We start from the raw sequence: 16,079 nt of genomic DNA on the forward strand, positions 1-16,079 counted from the left end.
GAGCTAACGTGGTCTTTGTGCACTCCAAAATGCAGAATTCCAAGTGGAGTCTATAACGTTCCTTGCTAGAGATGTTCGCAATGAAAATCCAGTTGAAATAGTGGCTTTTTTTCAATAATTTGTTCATTCTGATGAGTTATGAAGATCATTTTAATCACAGACTTATTTTATTGTAGTTGAAGTGCAGTGATCTTCATTTTTGTTCTTCCTCATCCCTTCTTTTGATAAATGGTCTAAGGTAACTAGGTTTGGTCCTGTGCAAGTCCTGAAGTGTGTTCCTCTAGCCACATTTTGAGGCTCAAGGAAGAGCATGGATTGGGTAGGGCAATTTCCACAACATTTTTTTTCTAAAATTCATAACAGATGTCAACTGGCATTAAATCACTGCACAATCTATTGTGTTATTTGTTAACAGAATTAAGGTTGCCACCAACTAATAGAGAGCAACCCAGGGTCAAAGTGAGGGACCTTTGGAGGAACCTGGCAGAGGTGTTATGAAAAAATGATGAGTTTGAGAAGAGCAGTGCCTACAAGGGCTGATGGAAAGGGATGAGGAAGTTGGTAAAAGAGGGTGCAGAAGGCTGTGGTGGTAAATGCAATTAAAAAACATACAAACATTTAAATCTGAAAAGAAAAAATTCTCCAGTCCCCGGTTCCAGACTACTCCGAGCGCAAGGTCCCCCAGCTCCCAGAGTTCCTTCTCCATTCCAGACACTGCTCTCATGCTGCATGCGAGAAGCATCTGGATTGGCTGGAGCAGGCTGCCTCTGCGCTCCGGAAAACCGACATGCACAATTCACACTGAACGGGCCACCCGTCAATGCTGCCAATCAGCAGCAATGCTGCATGGTCCCCGCCCTGCCCTCTCAGTTCAACAAAGCATGAAAAAATAAAATGGTGATAAAATCGTTTTATTACTATTTTATTGTCCCAGCTTTCTGCACAGCAATGTGGGGAGTGGTGCTCCTCCATTCCCATGGAGAACCCGCAGCTGGCAGAAGGCACAGTGCTCAAGCAGACAAGTGCATGCTGTGAGTGACTGACGGTCGAGGTCTTGCTCTGTCCTGGATTTCTTAATGAATGCACTTTACCCCTAAAATAAAATGGGGCTGCAACACTGACAAGCACAAGCAGCCAAGGGGGAGAACTAATTGAACAGATCCCTAATGCCAAGTCTCACTTAGGATTTTGATCTAGAATACAAATCCCCATCACAATTCTATAAACATAGTGCTGCGCCCGTAGAGTAAAAAAAAAATCCCTATTAAATAATTTACGTTTCTGGATTCTTCTTTATTTTGTACTCCAAAAAGCTTTTATATTTTCATCATTCTTATTCGGATTGTTACAGCTCAGCCATCGCATTTCGTTCACAACAGAGAATTTCTTCAAGGCATTCCAATCCAAAGACCAAAATAATGAATAAATAGTTCCATAGGTACTCTAGTATTTGGATATGGCCTCCTTGTCTTTCTATTCCACTAGGTGATTCTTCAATTAGTAGTTTCAAAAGTAGATATCTTGTCCCCAAATCCAAATATCCAGGACTAGACAAACCACATCATGAACATACGAATCCGTGTGGGACACCAGTCAGGCACCTGACACGTAGAAAGCACACAGCGAAGATTTTCCGCTAAACTTTCCAATTATTTTAATACAGCACATATTTACACTTTTGGGTGATCACTGTAAGGTGCTAATGTTATTTGTTTGCTGGAATACCCAATGACTACAATTATATTGCATGATTTATGCTCTACTGCTCTTTTTTATATTGAAATATCTTTAATTGCACATATTGAATATGTTATCTATGAAATGCTTACAGTTGTTGACTTAAAGAACAAGTTACTTACCTTCGGTAACGTATTATCGGGTATAGACACAGTCTAGCTGCAGATTCCTTAACTTGTGAATTCTACCCAGGCACCTGACTGGATCCTGACGCCTGGCGAGAATTCACAAGTTCAGGAATCTGCGGCTAGATGTCTCAATTAGATAAACCTAAATTGAGGTCTCAAAAGATAGAGTACATCATCTCTAAGTTTGACTATCTTATTGAATTGCTGCACTGAACCATTGAGCCCTGTCACCCACTGTCTAGATTGTAAGGGCCTAGATTGTAAGGGCCTTTTGAATTGTAGGTATGCCCATACAAAAATTGCCCCTTAGCACTTTCGCCAGTGAATTGTCATTGTAAATAAATCTACTGTCTCTACATTACCCATTACTTTGATACACAGATCTACCATGCCTTGAACTTGTTAAAAGTCTGATTATAAAAAATAAAGGGTCTGCACAATGCAACGAGTGGCGACAGTCATGTGGAAAAAGGGCTTACACCCTCCATAGCACTATATGTGCCATTAATTTTCCCGAGGAGCCCACAGGCGAAATCTTCTCTGTCGAGTGTGTCTGCGCAGTCCACCGAATACATATCATTGCATTTTCAAAGCGTCTTGGTCCAGTAAGTCTACCAAACAGACCATTAACTTCCCAGAAATAAGATTCTAGAATCTGCATTGGCAAGATAATGAAGAACAATAATTGTTAAAGTGCTCTCATCTTAATCAATGTCATATGGCAGTGTCATAACAACAATACGGCATTCCAATTCTTTACATCCTCTTTTAATGCATCAGGGAGGAATATTAAGGTTTTAAAGCTAGCTCACATTATTTAGTGTTCACACCACCAAATACTGAAGCTTATGTGTCACAACTCCCACCGTACTACATGTGAAGACCAACTTACCTCCTTCCATCAGTTCTGTCATAGACATTATGTATACGAGCTGGGTTCATCCAGGCTATTGGCCACGTTCACCCAGTTTCCTTGTCTCGTCACCCAGTGGCATACGTACATCAGTCGCATATATAAATACACTGGCAACAGGGTGAGCCAATTCACACAAGTATTCAAACAGGAAATGCCCGAATTTCGTGCTAGCTCGGAAATGATGCTGGCAACTGTTTTTTTATGAGGGCAAAAACGTGGTGGAAATGACCACATGTGGCTAAATTCCCTGACCAGATCGAAGTATTTCAAGGGAGCCAATACAAAGTCACAACTGCTACTCGTAAGACATGCATAGTGTTCACCTATACCTAAGTCAGACCCCAGCAGAAATAGAGACAAAACACTCCACGGAGTATCAACCATTCAACCCAGTTAACACCTTTTTGCTATCTGGTAACAAACTATAGGCATCTATGGACCTGTACAATCAAACCAATAATTTTCCGACAGGTAATCTCTCTCTGGCAACCACAGTTGACCCTAACTTGAGTCGAACCTGATCTTCAGGCATAGGTTTTGGTCCTTATTATTGGCAGTACTCTTCTCAGGAGTTCTCAATCCGCATCAAGGAGGGCTTAGCTTGTAGGACCACATTGCACCGAGTCTTAACCCCTTCGCTGCGCGCCTCGGCCAACGGCGGTCGCGTGCACTACCTCGGTAGTGGTGCGCACGTCCATTGGCCGATGCAGCCCCGCCCACTCTTTTAAACCCGGCGGAATTCGCGCCGCGGTTAAGTGGTTAAACACTCTCTCACAGTGGGAAAGCTTTTCCCGCTTTTCCCTCTAGGATTGCATGGACAACTTTACCAAGGGGGTGAGAAAGAGGGAGGGAGACCAAAAACCTCTGAATTGCATGTAAAACTTTATAGTAAACCCAACAGACCAAATAATCGCATGTAGATGTTTATGGGGAATGTACCTTACGCTATTCGAATTAATAAAAGAGAGCTATATAAATTAAATACAGGTCGAATTCTGTAAAGAGCGGCAGGAGGCAGAATTAGGTTTAAAGCTTATTTATTCTTAAAGGTATAAATAGACCCACTGGTGCTAGAGTCCAGGCATCTCTTCAGTTCAGCTCCAACCGCTTCACTGAAGTAGAATCTGGATCACCAGGATACAGTAAAAGGATTCCATATTACATAGCTAAGAATCTAACAGAGAAGAAAGAACTACAACACTAAATAAAGAGAACTACAATAGAGGTAGAAGACATATACCACATGTTCCTTTCTTAACAAAAACCCAACCATTAGCGACATAAGATTTAACCTTCTGCAAAACACTATCATTAGAAAAATGATGACTCCAATCCTTCTCCTCAACACCAAAACAACAGAATTCTAAAGCGTCAACAGAAGCTACAACTGTTTTACTAAAATTTATGTGGCTATTGACGGGAAGAATATTGTGGGTTGGTTTGACCTTGGCAAGCTTGGTATCAATTTATGCCCAGGTTCCGATCATCCAATACAATTAAGAGATAGGTGACATCCTCAACTTGAAAAGGTTCAGAGAACTTAGACGAACCCTTGGGGGTGAAAGATGGTTTGATAATTCTTACCCAATCGCCAATAGAAACATCTTTGTTTTTAGAATGATGAGACAAATCATGATAGGCCTTACCACAGTACCTTAAATCATCCGAAGTAGAATCTGGATCACCAGGATACAGTAAAAGGATTCCATATTACATAGCTAAGAATCTAACAGAGAAGAAAGAACTACAACACTAAATAAAGAGAACTACAATAGAGGTAGAAGACATCCCATCCTCGTCGCCATTGTAAAGAGCGGCAGGAGGCAGAATTAGGTTTAAAGCTTATTTATTCTTAAAGGTATAAATAGACCCACTGGTGCTAGAGTCCAGGCATCTCTTCAGTTCAGCTCCAACCGCTTCACTGAAGTAGAATCTGGATCACCAGGATACAGTAAAAGGATTCCATATTACATAGCTAAGAATCTAACAGAGAAGAAAGAACTACAACACTAAATAAAGAGAACTACAATAGAGGTAGAAGACATATACCACAAATTCTCATTGTGTAGTATCTTAGTATGCAAAAATTGATATTTCGTTTTCTGATAACCTATTAGGGAGAAAGTAAAATCGTTCACAAAACTTTAAAGAGTAAACATGAAAATTTTTAATAAAGTACATAGTCAAATACCTGCTGGACTGCAGCCTTTTTGGCGGGTATGCCAGAAACCATTGGCCTCATTCTGAAATGAATAAAAAAGGTTTTGCTATAAAAAAATATTTGCCAGAATCTTTCAAAACAGATGATGTACAAACATCACTTGCTGGAGAAAAGTGTATATCATTATTGAACAGTATTTTAAATTTAGGAATTAAGAATGTGCAATTTCACAAATATGCATCAACACATTACACTTTGCCAATACATTAGAAGCAACGCTCCAATCCTAAAACAGTATTTTAGAAAGACGTCAATCAAACAAACAATAACAAACTGTGAAAAGGGGCACTTGAAAATAAAGATCACATTTTTACTCGTAATATTGACTGGTGAGTTAAAGTTGCTTACAGTAGTATCTCATGTACTCTTAGTCCGACTCCACTGGCATAGTATGGAACCTCACGTTGGGAATTTAGTACTTTTTCCCTTAAGAAAAGATTAAACCTCTGGAAACCCAGATGCATGCACCGCTCCACGCATGTCTGGGAAGTTACCACCACTCACTCTCTGTCACAAGCTTACCTTCAGGTCAAGCTTTCTCTTCTTGTATACATCGGTATCAAAGGTTTATGGAGGAAAACCAACAATAAGAGGTTGGTCAATTCTGAGATGGAGGGATCGCTGGGAATACAATTAGTCTAAAAGAATAACTTGTTTTTCCTCTAAATCTAAGCCATCCTTCCCCCAGAGTAATGAGATGATTTCAAAGAATCCAGAAACTCTGCTTCGGAGAAGCTAACTGCTATAGCACTTTTCTTGCCAAATATATTCTTCAATATGACTTGATCAAATTCAGCATCACACCAGGAGGATAAACTTTAAGGTGGCAATTTTGCAGACACATTCGGTGGAACACACCATCGGAAAAGGAAAAACACTGGTTGCCATGGTTCTCTGTAGATGGCATGAAAACAGAATAGGAGAGCTGGCCAACTTATCATATATATCATTTCAAATCTTGAGACATCAGAATGGAAAGTTTAAGAGCTGATTGCACCGATTAAAGCCACCAACATACACAAAAGGGTTCGAAAATATTTTATAAGATCAAGTAAAATTCAGAGCATATCAATAAAATCCAAGTGGAAATGGTACTCTGCAACCATATTTTGATTTGAGGGGGGATTTGGGAAAGATTAGATTACAGATTAGGAGATGTAAGGAAAACAAACTCTCAGTTAATTTGAAAGTCCGAGTTATACACTGCAAAACATTTTCACAAACATCTAGTCTCCACAGAAAAAATATATAAGGCGTGTTTCAAGAAAAATACTGTAACCCACTTGGTCGACATTGCCACAATGAGGAACATGATCTGTCATGCCAATGTTGTGGGGGGTGAAAAGTCTGATAGTCTTATGGAGTAACATGGATAATAAAACACACCAAAACCAAGGGTGAGGTCTCCAAACAGAAAATGTAAGGGCAAACTAAATGACAAGGTGCTACACAGCGTTTTGCAGAGAGAAACACTTTCTTTATGAAAGCCTAAGAGTGCCATTGAAATTACAATTAGATTGACCACCTCAGCAATCAACAGCTTCTTCATGTCTTGCAGTCCGGATTAAGGCTCAACTACAGTACAAAAACAGCACTCATCGCCTCTACAGACCACATCCATATGATCCTTGACAAAGGAGAAACTGCACCCCTCATGCTCCTGGACCCTTCTGTATCATTTAACACAGTCCCACACCCTATCCTGCATGATATTGGCATCCATAGACCCGTTCTCCGCTGGCTCCGCTCCTTCCTAACAGAGAGAACAAAAGATGTCAGCCTGGCACCTTACTCCTAGGATGCCTGCAAACCCATCTGTGGAGTGCACACATCATCTACATTCTTTCCTATGCCGATGACACACAACTTACACTCACCCTCACCGATAAGACCCCCAACACAAGAAACAAGTTTGTCACCTGCATGACCAAAGTCGCTAACTGGATAAAAGCCAAATGTCTCAAGTTCAACACCAACAATACAAAAGTAATGATCTTAGAAAAGAACACCTTACCATGGGACTCAAACTGATGAGCAGTCAAATTCGGACCCACACCAGCACCCATTTCAAGAACTGAGGAAGAATCATGGACAGCAAACTGGACAGAACAGCACAAGTCAATGCAGTCACTGCATCCTGCTTCCACATCCTGAAGACGCTGAGAACGAACTTCAAATGGCTCCAAAGCAATACTAGAAAACGGTCACCATGCCCCAGTCACAGCAAGTTGGATTACGTGAACACCTTCCATGCTGGGATCACCAAGCAACTCACAAGAAGACTACAAACTATCCAGAACTTGGTAGCAAGACTCAACCTTAACCTCTCACGCTGAACTCGCACCACACCTCAGGGAGTTCCACTGGCTCCCAATACACAAATGCCCTAATTTCCAACTCCTCTCACACACATTCAAGGCACTATACAACTTAGGGCCCACCTACCAGTACAGTCACCTGAGATAGAACAAGTGTTTTTAATAACAAAATGGATGGTTGTTCCATTCCACAAAGAGGTGCATTTTTCCTCCATATGGCAGTCACCTATATGCCCATCAATGCCCTGGTGTGCCCCAAGTATCATCCATATACCCATAAATGTCATGTTGAGTCTAGGGTAGCACCAATAAAGTGTGGTTAATTTGTGCCGGTGGGTGCTAGTAGACCCAACTGGAATTTATTTTATGGGACAAGTGCACGTTAAGCCCTGCCACAGACAGCAGGCCTGTTGAATAATTTTCTGGGTTGCCGTCTACTTTTTCAGAACCTGACCTATTCATGCTCCACTGTTTGCCAACTGCTCCCATGATTACCCCTTTCTTTCAATTTTCATGATGGATGGCTCCCCCGTCACTGGTCGCCAGCCGATTTTCCTTTAGCTAGCAGCTGTAATGGCTCAACTGTGAGAGAACAGGCCTCTGTGCAATTGCTCACTACAGCTTCTTAAATGGAGTACTGCACATGCCCAGTACCACCTGCCCACCAGTGTGACCACATCTCCCTCACTTGTAGAGGGCCTGCAGCCCAGCCCCACTTGCAAGGATAGGACTGTCAGACTTCAGAAAGAGACTCAAGGCCTGACTCTTTGACGGAGACATAATGCCCAGATACCTCTATGGGTGACAGTGCTGGGCTCTAAAATGCGGTCTGATTTATTTATAAGATGAGCTCAGACACTGAAGGACATTTAAGTTCCACACAGTTAACATGTACTGTCGAAACGCAGTCCACAGTAACAAACAGAATGAGAGTGGATAGGAAGAGGAGGAGAAATCCAGAGAGTTTGAAAAGAAAGAGGCGAAAGGAGAAAGTTATGTGATCATATCTGTGTGTGCATAAAATGAGAGATTTGTCAAAGTATGGGGAAGATGTATGCACATCTATTTCTCATCTATCAGTCTTGTAATTCCTCGACAGTCCGCTGGTGCTATAAGGGCACATGGAATGACAAGAGCGGAAAGGAGGGGTGTGTGGTGCCACTATAATTATTAAAAAATACAGAAAGCAAACAGAGGCATGGGCTAAGACAGGTGCCTGGGGATGCTTGTGAGAGGGATTCATTCACCCACCGGGAGTTCCGGGGTCCACTGACCAAGTACGGTACAGCGTCTATGGAGCCTGGTCTTGTACTGGAGATGTAGATGTGACCCCTCTGAGAGGGGAAGGGGTATTCCCCTCTCAGACTACACCTTTGCATAGGGGATGCAGTAGTTTACAATGCAGGTGATTTGACAGTGGAAAATAGTCCAGTCCAGGGAAAAGAGAAACGGATAGTTCTTGCTATCGCTTTGGAGAGACACTGTGAGCAAAGACTGGAAATGAAATGTGGTGAGGAGCATTAGGTGTACCAGAGTTCCCTACCCCTTTTCCACAGAGCTAACTCGCTCCTTTTCTTTAGTGTAGCAGGGTCAGCAATAGATCTCCATCCGAGTGCTAGAGTGAGGAAGTGCCTGGTTATTTCTCAGTTTTGACGGCACCGCGTTCTCTGCTGTCTTCCTACCGGTCTCTGTAGTACTGCAGCCTGGTTTTTCTATAGTGACCTAATTACTCCTCCAACTTCTCTCACCTACTATTCTAATCTCGAACCACAGATGAGGTCAGAGTACAACACCTTTTGGAGGGGTTTGCTAGCTGCTCTGACTTCACTCTGTCAGACCTCCCACAACCGTATAGAACTCGTTGGGAAAAGAGGTAAACAATCTCATCTAACCAATGCCACGGAATATCTGGGTGGGGAGCGATGTCATCCCTTGGCATCAATCCATGAGGGGAAGTTTAATACACCTGAACAGTTAGAAAGAGACCACGTGCACAAGTCGGCACAACTTGTTTTTTAATGGCTTAATTCCCAACTTTGAATTTGGGATCAAATTCAGGAGTTTTCTACTGCAACAAAAAGACAAAACTGTGTGACCTTGGGCAAACCACATTATCCCTCTCTTCACATTTTCAATACATATGCAACCCGGGAGTGCTTAGAGGCAGGCTGAACACGGATGTCAAGAGATATACATGACAACAAAACTTGACTGTTCTATTCCGCATTAAAGTGCCCAGAGCTGGTTTTGTAATTGTGTGAGTCTCCTCGCTCACTGCAGAACTGCAGCTTCACTTCATGTACATCTTTCTATAAATAGCAGCTCTTCTATAGATTATTTTTTGGCAGGTCAGGGTTTTGTGAGGACAAACGTGGCAAGTACTTACCGGACATGTGCTTGCTGGGCCAGCTGAAGCATTATACCACATATATCCGCAGTCAGTGGCTGTTGGCCAGGAGAATATTAACAAGTTTATTTCACAGAAGATCAATTCATGGTTATGGCCATTTCATTTTTCTTACTTAAATGAACAGCCAGAAGTGGCACAACATGGTTTCCTAATGTTTTTATTAAGAAGCAAAGCACAGACCTGCTTTCAACACAATGTCACTGGCTAGTACCAAAGGTGACAACAATTTTTGGGCCATTTCAAAGCCAATTGCTTTTTAATTAATGTAAAACATTGGGCTATAAAACGCACAACCTAGTCACATTTAAAAAAGACCAAATCTAGGGGGCGGGGGCTTTTCCTAAGGAAGGTGCGCTTGCTTGCTTTTCTCCCTCCAATCCAGCTTGGACATTATTCATGGGGGTGGTACCAGGAGGCATCAGTGGGGAAGGGGCGAAATGTGCAGGAAAACAGGGCGAAGTAGATGGCGGCCCTTTCAGAAACATTTTGGTCAACTCTACTTGTTATTTTTACAAACTAAACATTACTAACAGATAATTTATGTTGGTGACTTAGTCAAATAAAACCGGACAATGTTTGTTACTGACATTTCTGTCAGAGTCCCTGTAGGATCAAAAATCACTTAACAAAACAACCTAAAGCAAGATGGTTTTCGAAAAGACAGTCTGGGTCTTACTAGAGGCTAGCAGGATGCAGCAGTCAGTGAGACAGGCAACATAAATAGGCTTGGCTGCCCTCGTCGCCTCAGCTATGCATTCTATAATAGTCAAGAGCTTTCTTGCATATCTGCCCTAAAGTATGCTCGTAATACCCTTAAGAATACCAAGGCAAAAGCGGGCACTGATAAAAACGCTGTCTGAACATTCTGTCCCTGGAGCTACACTAGGGTACAGACGTACCGAGGACCTGACCCCCTGCCCTCCCAGCGTAACGGTGCCCCGTACTACTTCACCTGATACTTTAGGCACCATCCCCTGACTGACCAACAATGCATACAATTTGGGGGGTGGTGCAAAACAAGTAACACAAATGTGCCTATCCAGGGGCCAGGAAAAGACAACATACTGTGATATTTTAATCTAATGGAAAGGTTGTTTCTTTGACTAGACTTAAAAAGAGGCGAGTAAATTACACCGTCTCATTGTAATGCACAAATAGGGTGGCACTCGCTTCGTTCTCTCATCTGCTTAGGAGACAGATCATCCAATGCTTCAAACCTGCAGCCCTAAATGACAATGTCCTTTGTCAGTAAGTGAAGCTGAATCTAGTTTTAATTATACCCGTGAAGCCCCCCGTAATAGCTTTAAAAACATTCCGTTGTCTTCAGTGGCTGCCAATGCCCTCAATAACTTTTTTCTACGGTTATTTGTATTTAGACACGTAATGTTTCCTAAATTACAAAGCATGTATTTATTCGTACAAAGCGCCCTGCTGCCCAGTGGTGGGTCTAGTAGTTCACGCCATATATTCCTGCATAAAAGAAATTAATATAAATAAACAAACCGTTACACCATTCTCCGACTCATCTTTAGACGCACCGTGTATGTACCCAGCAATGGTACACTGGATGCGCACATGTCACCCAGCTCCCATGGTGCGGAGATGCTTTAGCCCAGGGGCGCTACGGAGGCTGAAGCAGGACACATCCAAACGCAGCTGTGTCCAACCCAGAGGGGAATTTAAACTGCAGTTCCCTGCTTGGCGGTGTACAGCACTTAGAATGCAGTCACGGGCCACCTGGCCACTTAAATATTAATATGATTGCATTTTAAGCAATTCATTTGAGAGACCGATGAACAAGAGAACATTCTGGTTAACGTTTTAGTAATACGTTCAAAAACTTCTGGCTGTGGAGAATACGTATACGGCATGCACCTGCAGGACAGCATATTACAGTAATATAGCGCTTGTTAGCTTCTGCCCTATGGCAAATAAGTTCTTTAACTGTATAAAGAAACATCTTCAATCAGAAGACTTTGGCTTTGCTTAGCAAGATGAACAATTAACTCCGCATTTCTTGTTAAAATAAGTGAGGCACGGCGTGCTACCTTTACGGCACATTAACAGATGTTTGGAGGTCAGTTTCACACTACCAAAGCACCGAGCTTACACGGCAGGCGCAGTTTGTGTTCTATGTGACCCTCCCAGTCCCACCGCTCTTTCAAGCCTTCTGGACATGCCCCTCCAGTCTGCAGTAAAGCAGCAGAGGCGCGTGATCGCTGGTCTCTCAGTTCCATGTGTGAGGACTACCTGTAAGATGGGCGGGCCCTCTGGTGTTGCCTTTCCACTGGGCCCTGCGTCCACCACCAGTCTTGTTGTGGGGGAATTACCAGAAACTGTCCTGCTCCGACCTGGTGCGTCGCCCGAAGGAGCCCAATTCCTTCTTATCAAATGAGTCTTAAAACACGGGCTAGCCTGGAACAGCCACAAAGGCAGTTCCGGTTTATACTGTTTTTTTTTAGGGCGGGAGATCTAGGACTATATGCCCTCCAGGACCATTTGGCCACTTTAAGCAATACATAATTCTCAGTGGTCCCCCCATTCGTCCTTTAGCAAGGTGGGGAATAAGGGGTGACTTCCCAAGTACGCTACTATATCCCCTAATTCCTGCGTCACCGGGTGCCGCAAACCACCCCACGGGCCACAGCAGCTGCACTGGCGCATGGTATAGCTCGTAGCTAGGAGCACCTAGTGCCCCCCCCCCCAACTGCTCTTTGGACTTAATTGTAATGTTGAGATCATTCCACACATGAAGTATCTACATTTGCCACATCCAAACAATACTTTCCTGTGATGCGGAATGCAATAGCAGACATTCTCGGTTGATAAATGGAGAACTGATCGTATTTGTAGGACGATTCTGATGCCACACAAGCAATATTTTCATATTATTTCTGATATTTGCACAGAGAAACACATTTATTTGGACACATGTTTTACATATGTAGCTTTAGCATTAATTGTTGATTATGCAGCTAACATAGTTATAGGCGGAGTGCCATACCAGGCCTTCCGCGTTGGAGCAAGGCAGTATGTTTTGGCGTGCCTGTGCAAGTACGTATCCCGGACGCGTTGAGGACGCTATAGCAGCAATTATAAACAAGTGTCTTTCCAAAAATGTTTAGAAACCTTCTACTGCCAAAAGAGCACATCATGCATTTGGCTCTACACGGCTACAGGCATGGTTTTCCCATTCCTCTTTTTTGTAAGCACCAACTTTCCAAAACTCTCTTTTGCCTGCGTTCAATGTATGGGACCTCTTCTTGAGAGATTGTATATTAGCCAGAGACAGTACATGTCTATACTAAGCTTTAAAGAGAAGTTAAGACAATATTTGATACTGGTGAAAGTGGATATTTTTATTTTGCTTCTGCCAACTTGTTTCTGACTCAAGCCTTGTACTAAACACGTTAAACATTTCTACCCACTACAGTACTTTTAGGATTCTCTATTAACAAAATTACACTTTGTTTTACCTTTTTGCATGCCAATAAGGACATTTTGTACTTTAACGCCAGTATTTGCTACACAACACAAACAAACAAGGATTTATCTAATGAATATGCCACTGAAAAAGTTGATTGCCCTTGTAGTTTGCTTTCCATATTGAAAAAAGATGGTTTGTTGAAGTTATACAGGTATCTGTCATTTTGTTTGGTGCGTTTCTGTAAAGCGCTGTTAATCGTAGTTTAGTGGTCTTAGAGCGACATCAAGAGGAACCATATATGTTGGTACAGGATAACAATAGAGATTGAAAGCTGAGACTAGGTGTGGTGCCAATCTGCCTTCCTGCAAAAGAACTGTACAGGACACAGTATCCCAAAAACGATGATCTCAAAAAGGTGTTAAAGCAGTGATGGAGGAAGAGTGCAAGAGCACGTCATGTGAATGGGAAAGCGAGTATTGGACATCTGACCAGCAGATAAATCTACGGAGCGATTTCTATACAATATTAATGCACATTCAGGCATCAGTTACCCAGTTCCCACACAACCTACAATGCACATTCAGAGTCATTCAAGAGGGTACACACTTCCATTACATTGAGGTGTATACTTTGACACAATTGCCTATCTGAGCTCTACAATGTCTCATTTCAGCCCTGTAGAAGCTGAAGGGTTGAAACACACTCACAGAGCGAAAAACAAATAGGTACCATGAAGATTTATCAATCAATCAATCAGTCAATCAAGAGTACTTGTAAAGCGCGATACTTACCCGTGAGGGTCTCAAGGCGCTATGGGGAGGGGGGGTGCTGCTACTGCTCGAACAGCCAGGTCTTGAGGAGTCTTCTGAAGGTGAGTAGGTCTTGGGTCTGCCGTATGTGGGTAGGGAGGGTGTTCCAGGTCTTGGCGGCGAGGTAGGAGAAGGATCTGCCGCCGGAAGTCATTCGTTGGATGCGGGGGACAGCGGCGAGGGCGAGGCTGGCGGAGCGGAGCTGGCGGGTGGGGGTGTAGAAGCTGAGTCTGCTGTTCAGGTAGGCTGGTCCGGCGTTGTGGAGTGCTTTGTGTGCGTGGGTGAGGAGCTTGAAAGTGATCCTCTTGTCGACGGGGAGCCAGTGTAGGTCTCTCAGGTGGGGGGTGATGTGGCTGCGGCGGGGGACGTTGACGATCAGTCGGGCGGAGGCGTTTTGGATGCGTTGTAGTCGTCGTAGGCGTTTGGCTGGGATTCCTGTGTAGAGTGCGCTGCCGTAGTCCAGTCTTGTGCTGACTAGGGCCTGTGTCCCTGTTCTTCTTGTTTCGGTCGGGATCCACTTGTAGATCCTGCGGAGCGTGTTGTAGTAGGAGGAGGAGACGGCGTTGACCTGCTTAGACATGGAGAGGGAGGAGTCAAGGATGAATCCTAGGTTGCGTGCATGATCAGTGGGTGTTGGTGCTGTTCCCAGTGTGGTCGGCCACCAGGAGTCATCCCAGGCTGAGGGGGTGGGTCCGAGGAGGAGGACCTCCGTCTTGTCCGAGTTCAGCTTCAGGCGGCTGCTCCTCATCCAGTCCGCGACGGCCTTCCCTCGTGGAGGTTGGTTTTGGCGGTGTTTGGGTCCTTGATGAGAGACAGGATGAGCTGGGTGTCGTCGGCGTAAGAGATGATGTTGAGGTTGTGATGGCGGGCCACTTGTGTGAGGGGGGCCATGTAGACGTTGAACAGCGTCAGGCTGAGAGATGAGCCCTGGGGGACGCCGCAGATGATGTCGGTGGCTTCGGATCGGAAGAGTGGGAGGTGGACGCTCTGGGTTCTGCCAGGGAGGAAGGACGTGGTCCAGTCAAGAGCCTTCTCTTGGATTCACGCTTCTAGGAGGCGTGTCTAGAGTGCGATGGCAGACAGTGTTGAAGGCGGCTGACAGATCCAGGAGGATGAGGGCTGATGTTTCGCCGTTGTCTAGTTGGCGCCTGATGTCGTCTGTGGCGGCGATGAGGTCTGTCTCGGTGCTGTGGTTTCGTCTGAATCCAGACTGGGACGGGTTCAAGATGTTGTTGTCTTCCAGGTGGCGGGTCAATTGCATGTTGACGATTTTCTCGATGACCTTTGCCGGGAACGGGAGCAGGGAGATGGGCCGGAAGTTCTTGAGGTCCTTGGGGTCCGCCTTGGGCTTCTTGATGAGGGCGTTGATTTCGGCGTGCTTCCAGCTTTCCGGGAAGGTCGCTGTTTCAAAGGAGATGTTGATGACCTTCCGTAGATGGGGTGCGATGGCTGCGTCTGCTTTGTTGAATACGTGGTGTGGGCACGGGTCTGACGTAGATCCTGAGTAGATGGAGTTCATGACCTTGCGTGTCTCGTCATCCTTGACGTTGGACCAGGAGATCCGGTGGTTGGCACTGGTATTTGTTCACAGAGGAGGTGGAGTCTGGAGTAGTCGGGGTGGTCGTGGTGTTAAAGCTGTAGTGGATGTCAGCGATCTTGTGGTGGAAGAAGATGGCTAGTGAGTCGCACAGTTCTTGTGAGGGCGGGATGTCGTTGGCGCTGGGGTTGGAGAGTTCCTTTATGATGCTGAAGAGCTCCTTGCTGTTGTGTGCACTGTTATCCAAGCGGTCTTTGAAGGAGGATCTCTTGGCTAATCTGATGAGGTGGTGAAGTCTGCGGGTGGCGTTCTAGTGGGCTGCGTGGTTGTCCGGTGTGCGTTCGTGGAGCCATATCTTCTCCAGTTTCCGTGATGCGCGTTTGGAGGTCTGGAGCTCATCGGTGAACCAGGTGGCTCTCTTGCTGGCGTGGGTGTTGGAGGGTTTCTTGAGCGGGGCGAGGGTGTTGGCGCAGTCGTCGATCCACTGTCTGAGGTTGCAGGCTGCGGCGTCTGGGTTGGTGGGGTCGGCGGGTGGGTTCTGGGCGAGGGTGGTGATCAGCTGGTCTTCAGTGACTT

At 44.5% G+C, this 16,079-nt stretch overlaps 1 protein-coding gene across 2 annotated transcripts in view; it reads right to left on the bottom strand.

The window, feature by feature from the left end:
• BRF1 (BRF1 general transcription factor IIIB subunit) overlaps nt 1-16,079 on the bottom strand; it is a 1,205,829-nt gene that overhangs the window by 75,535 nt on the left and 1,114,215 nt on the right. For both annotated transcript variants that reach the window (XM_086937923.1, XM_086937924.1), the window contains exon 16: nt 4,973-5,024. In XM_086937923.1, coding sequence (XP_086794049.1) covers nt 4,973-5,024 — 52 coding nt within the window. The remainder of the gene's footprint in view (nt 1-4,972; nt 5,025-16,079) is intronic.

Source organism: Lissotriton vulgaris, chromosome 9 (genome assembly GCF_964263255.1).
Source record: "Lissotriton vulgaris chromosome 9, aLisVul1.2, whole genome shotgun sequence".
NCBI lineage: Eukaryota > Metazoa > Chordata > Amphibia > Caudata > Salamandridae > Lissotriton > Lissotriton vulgaris.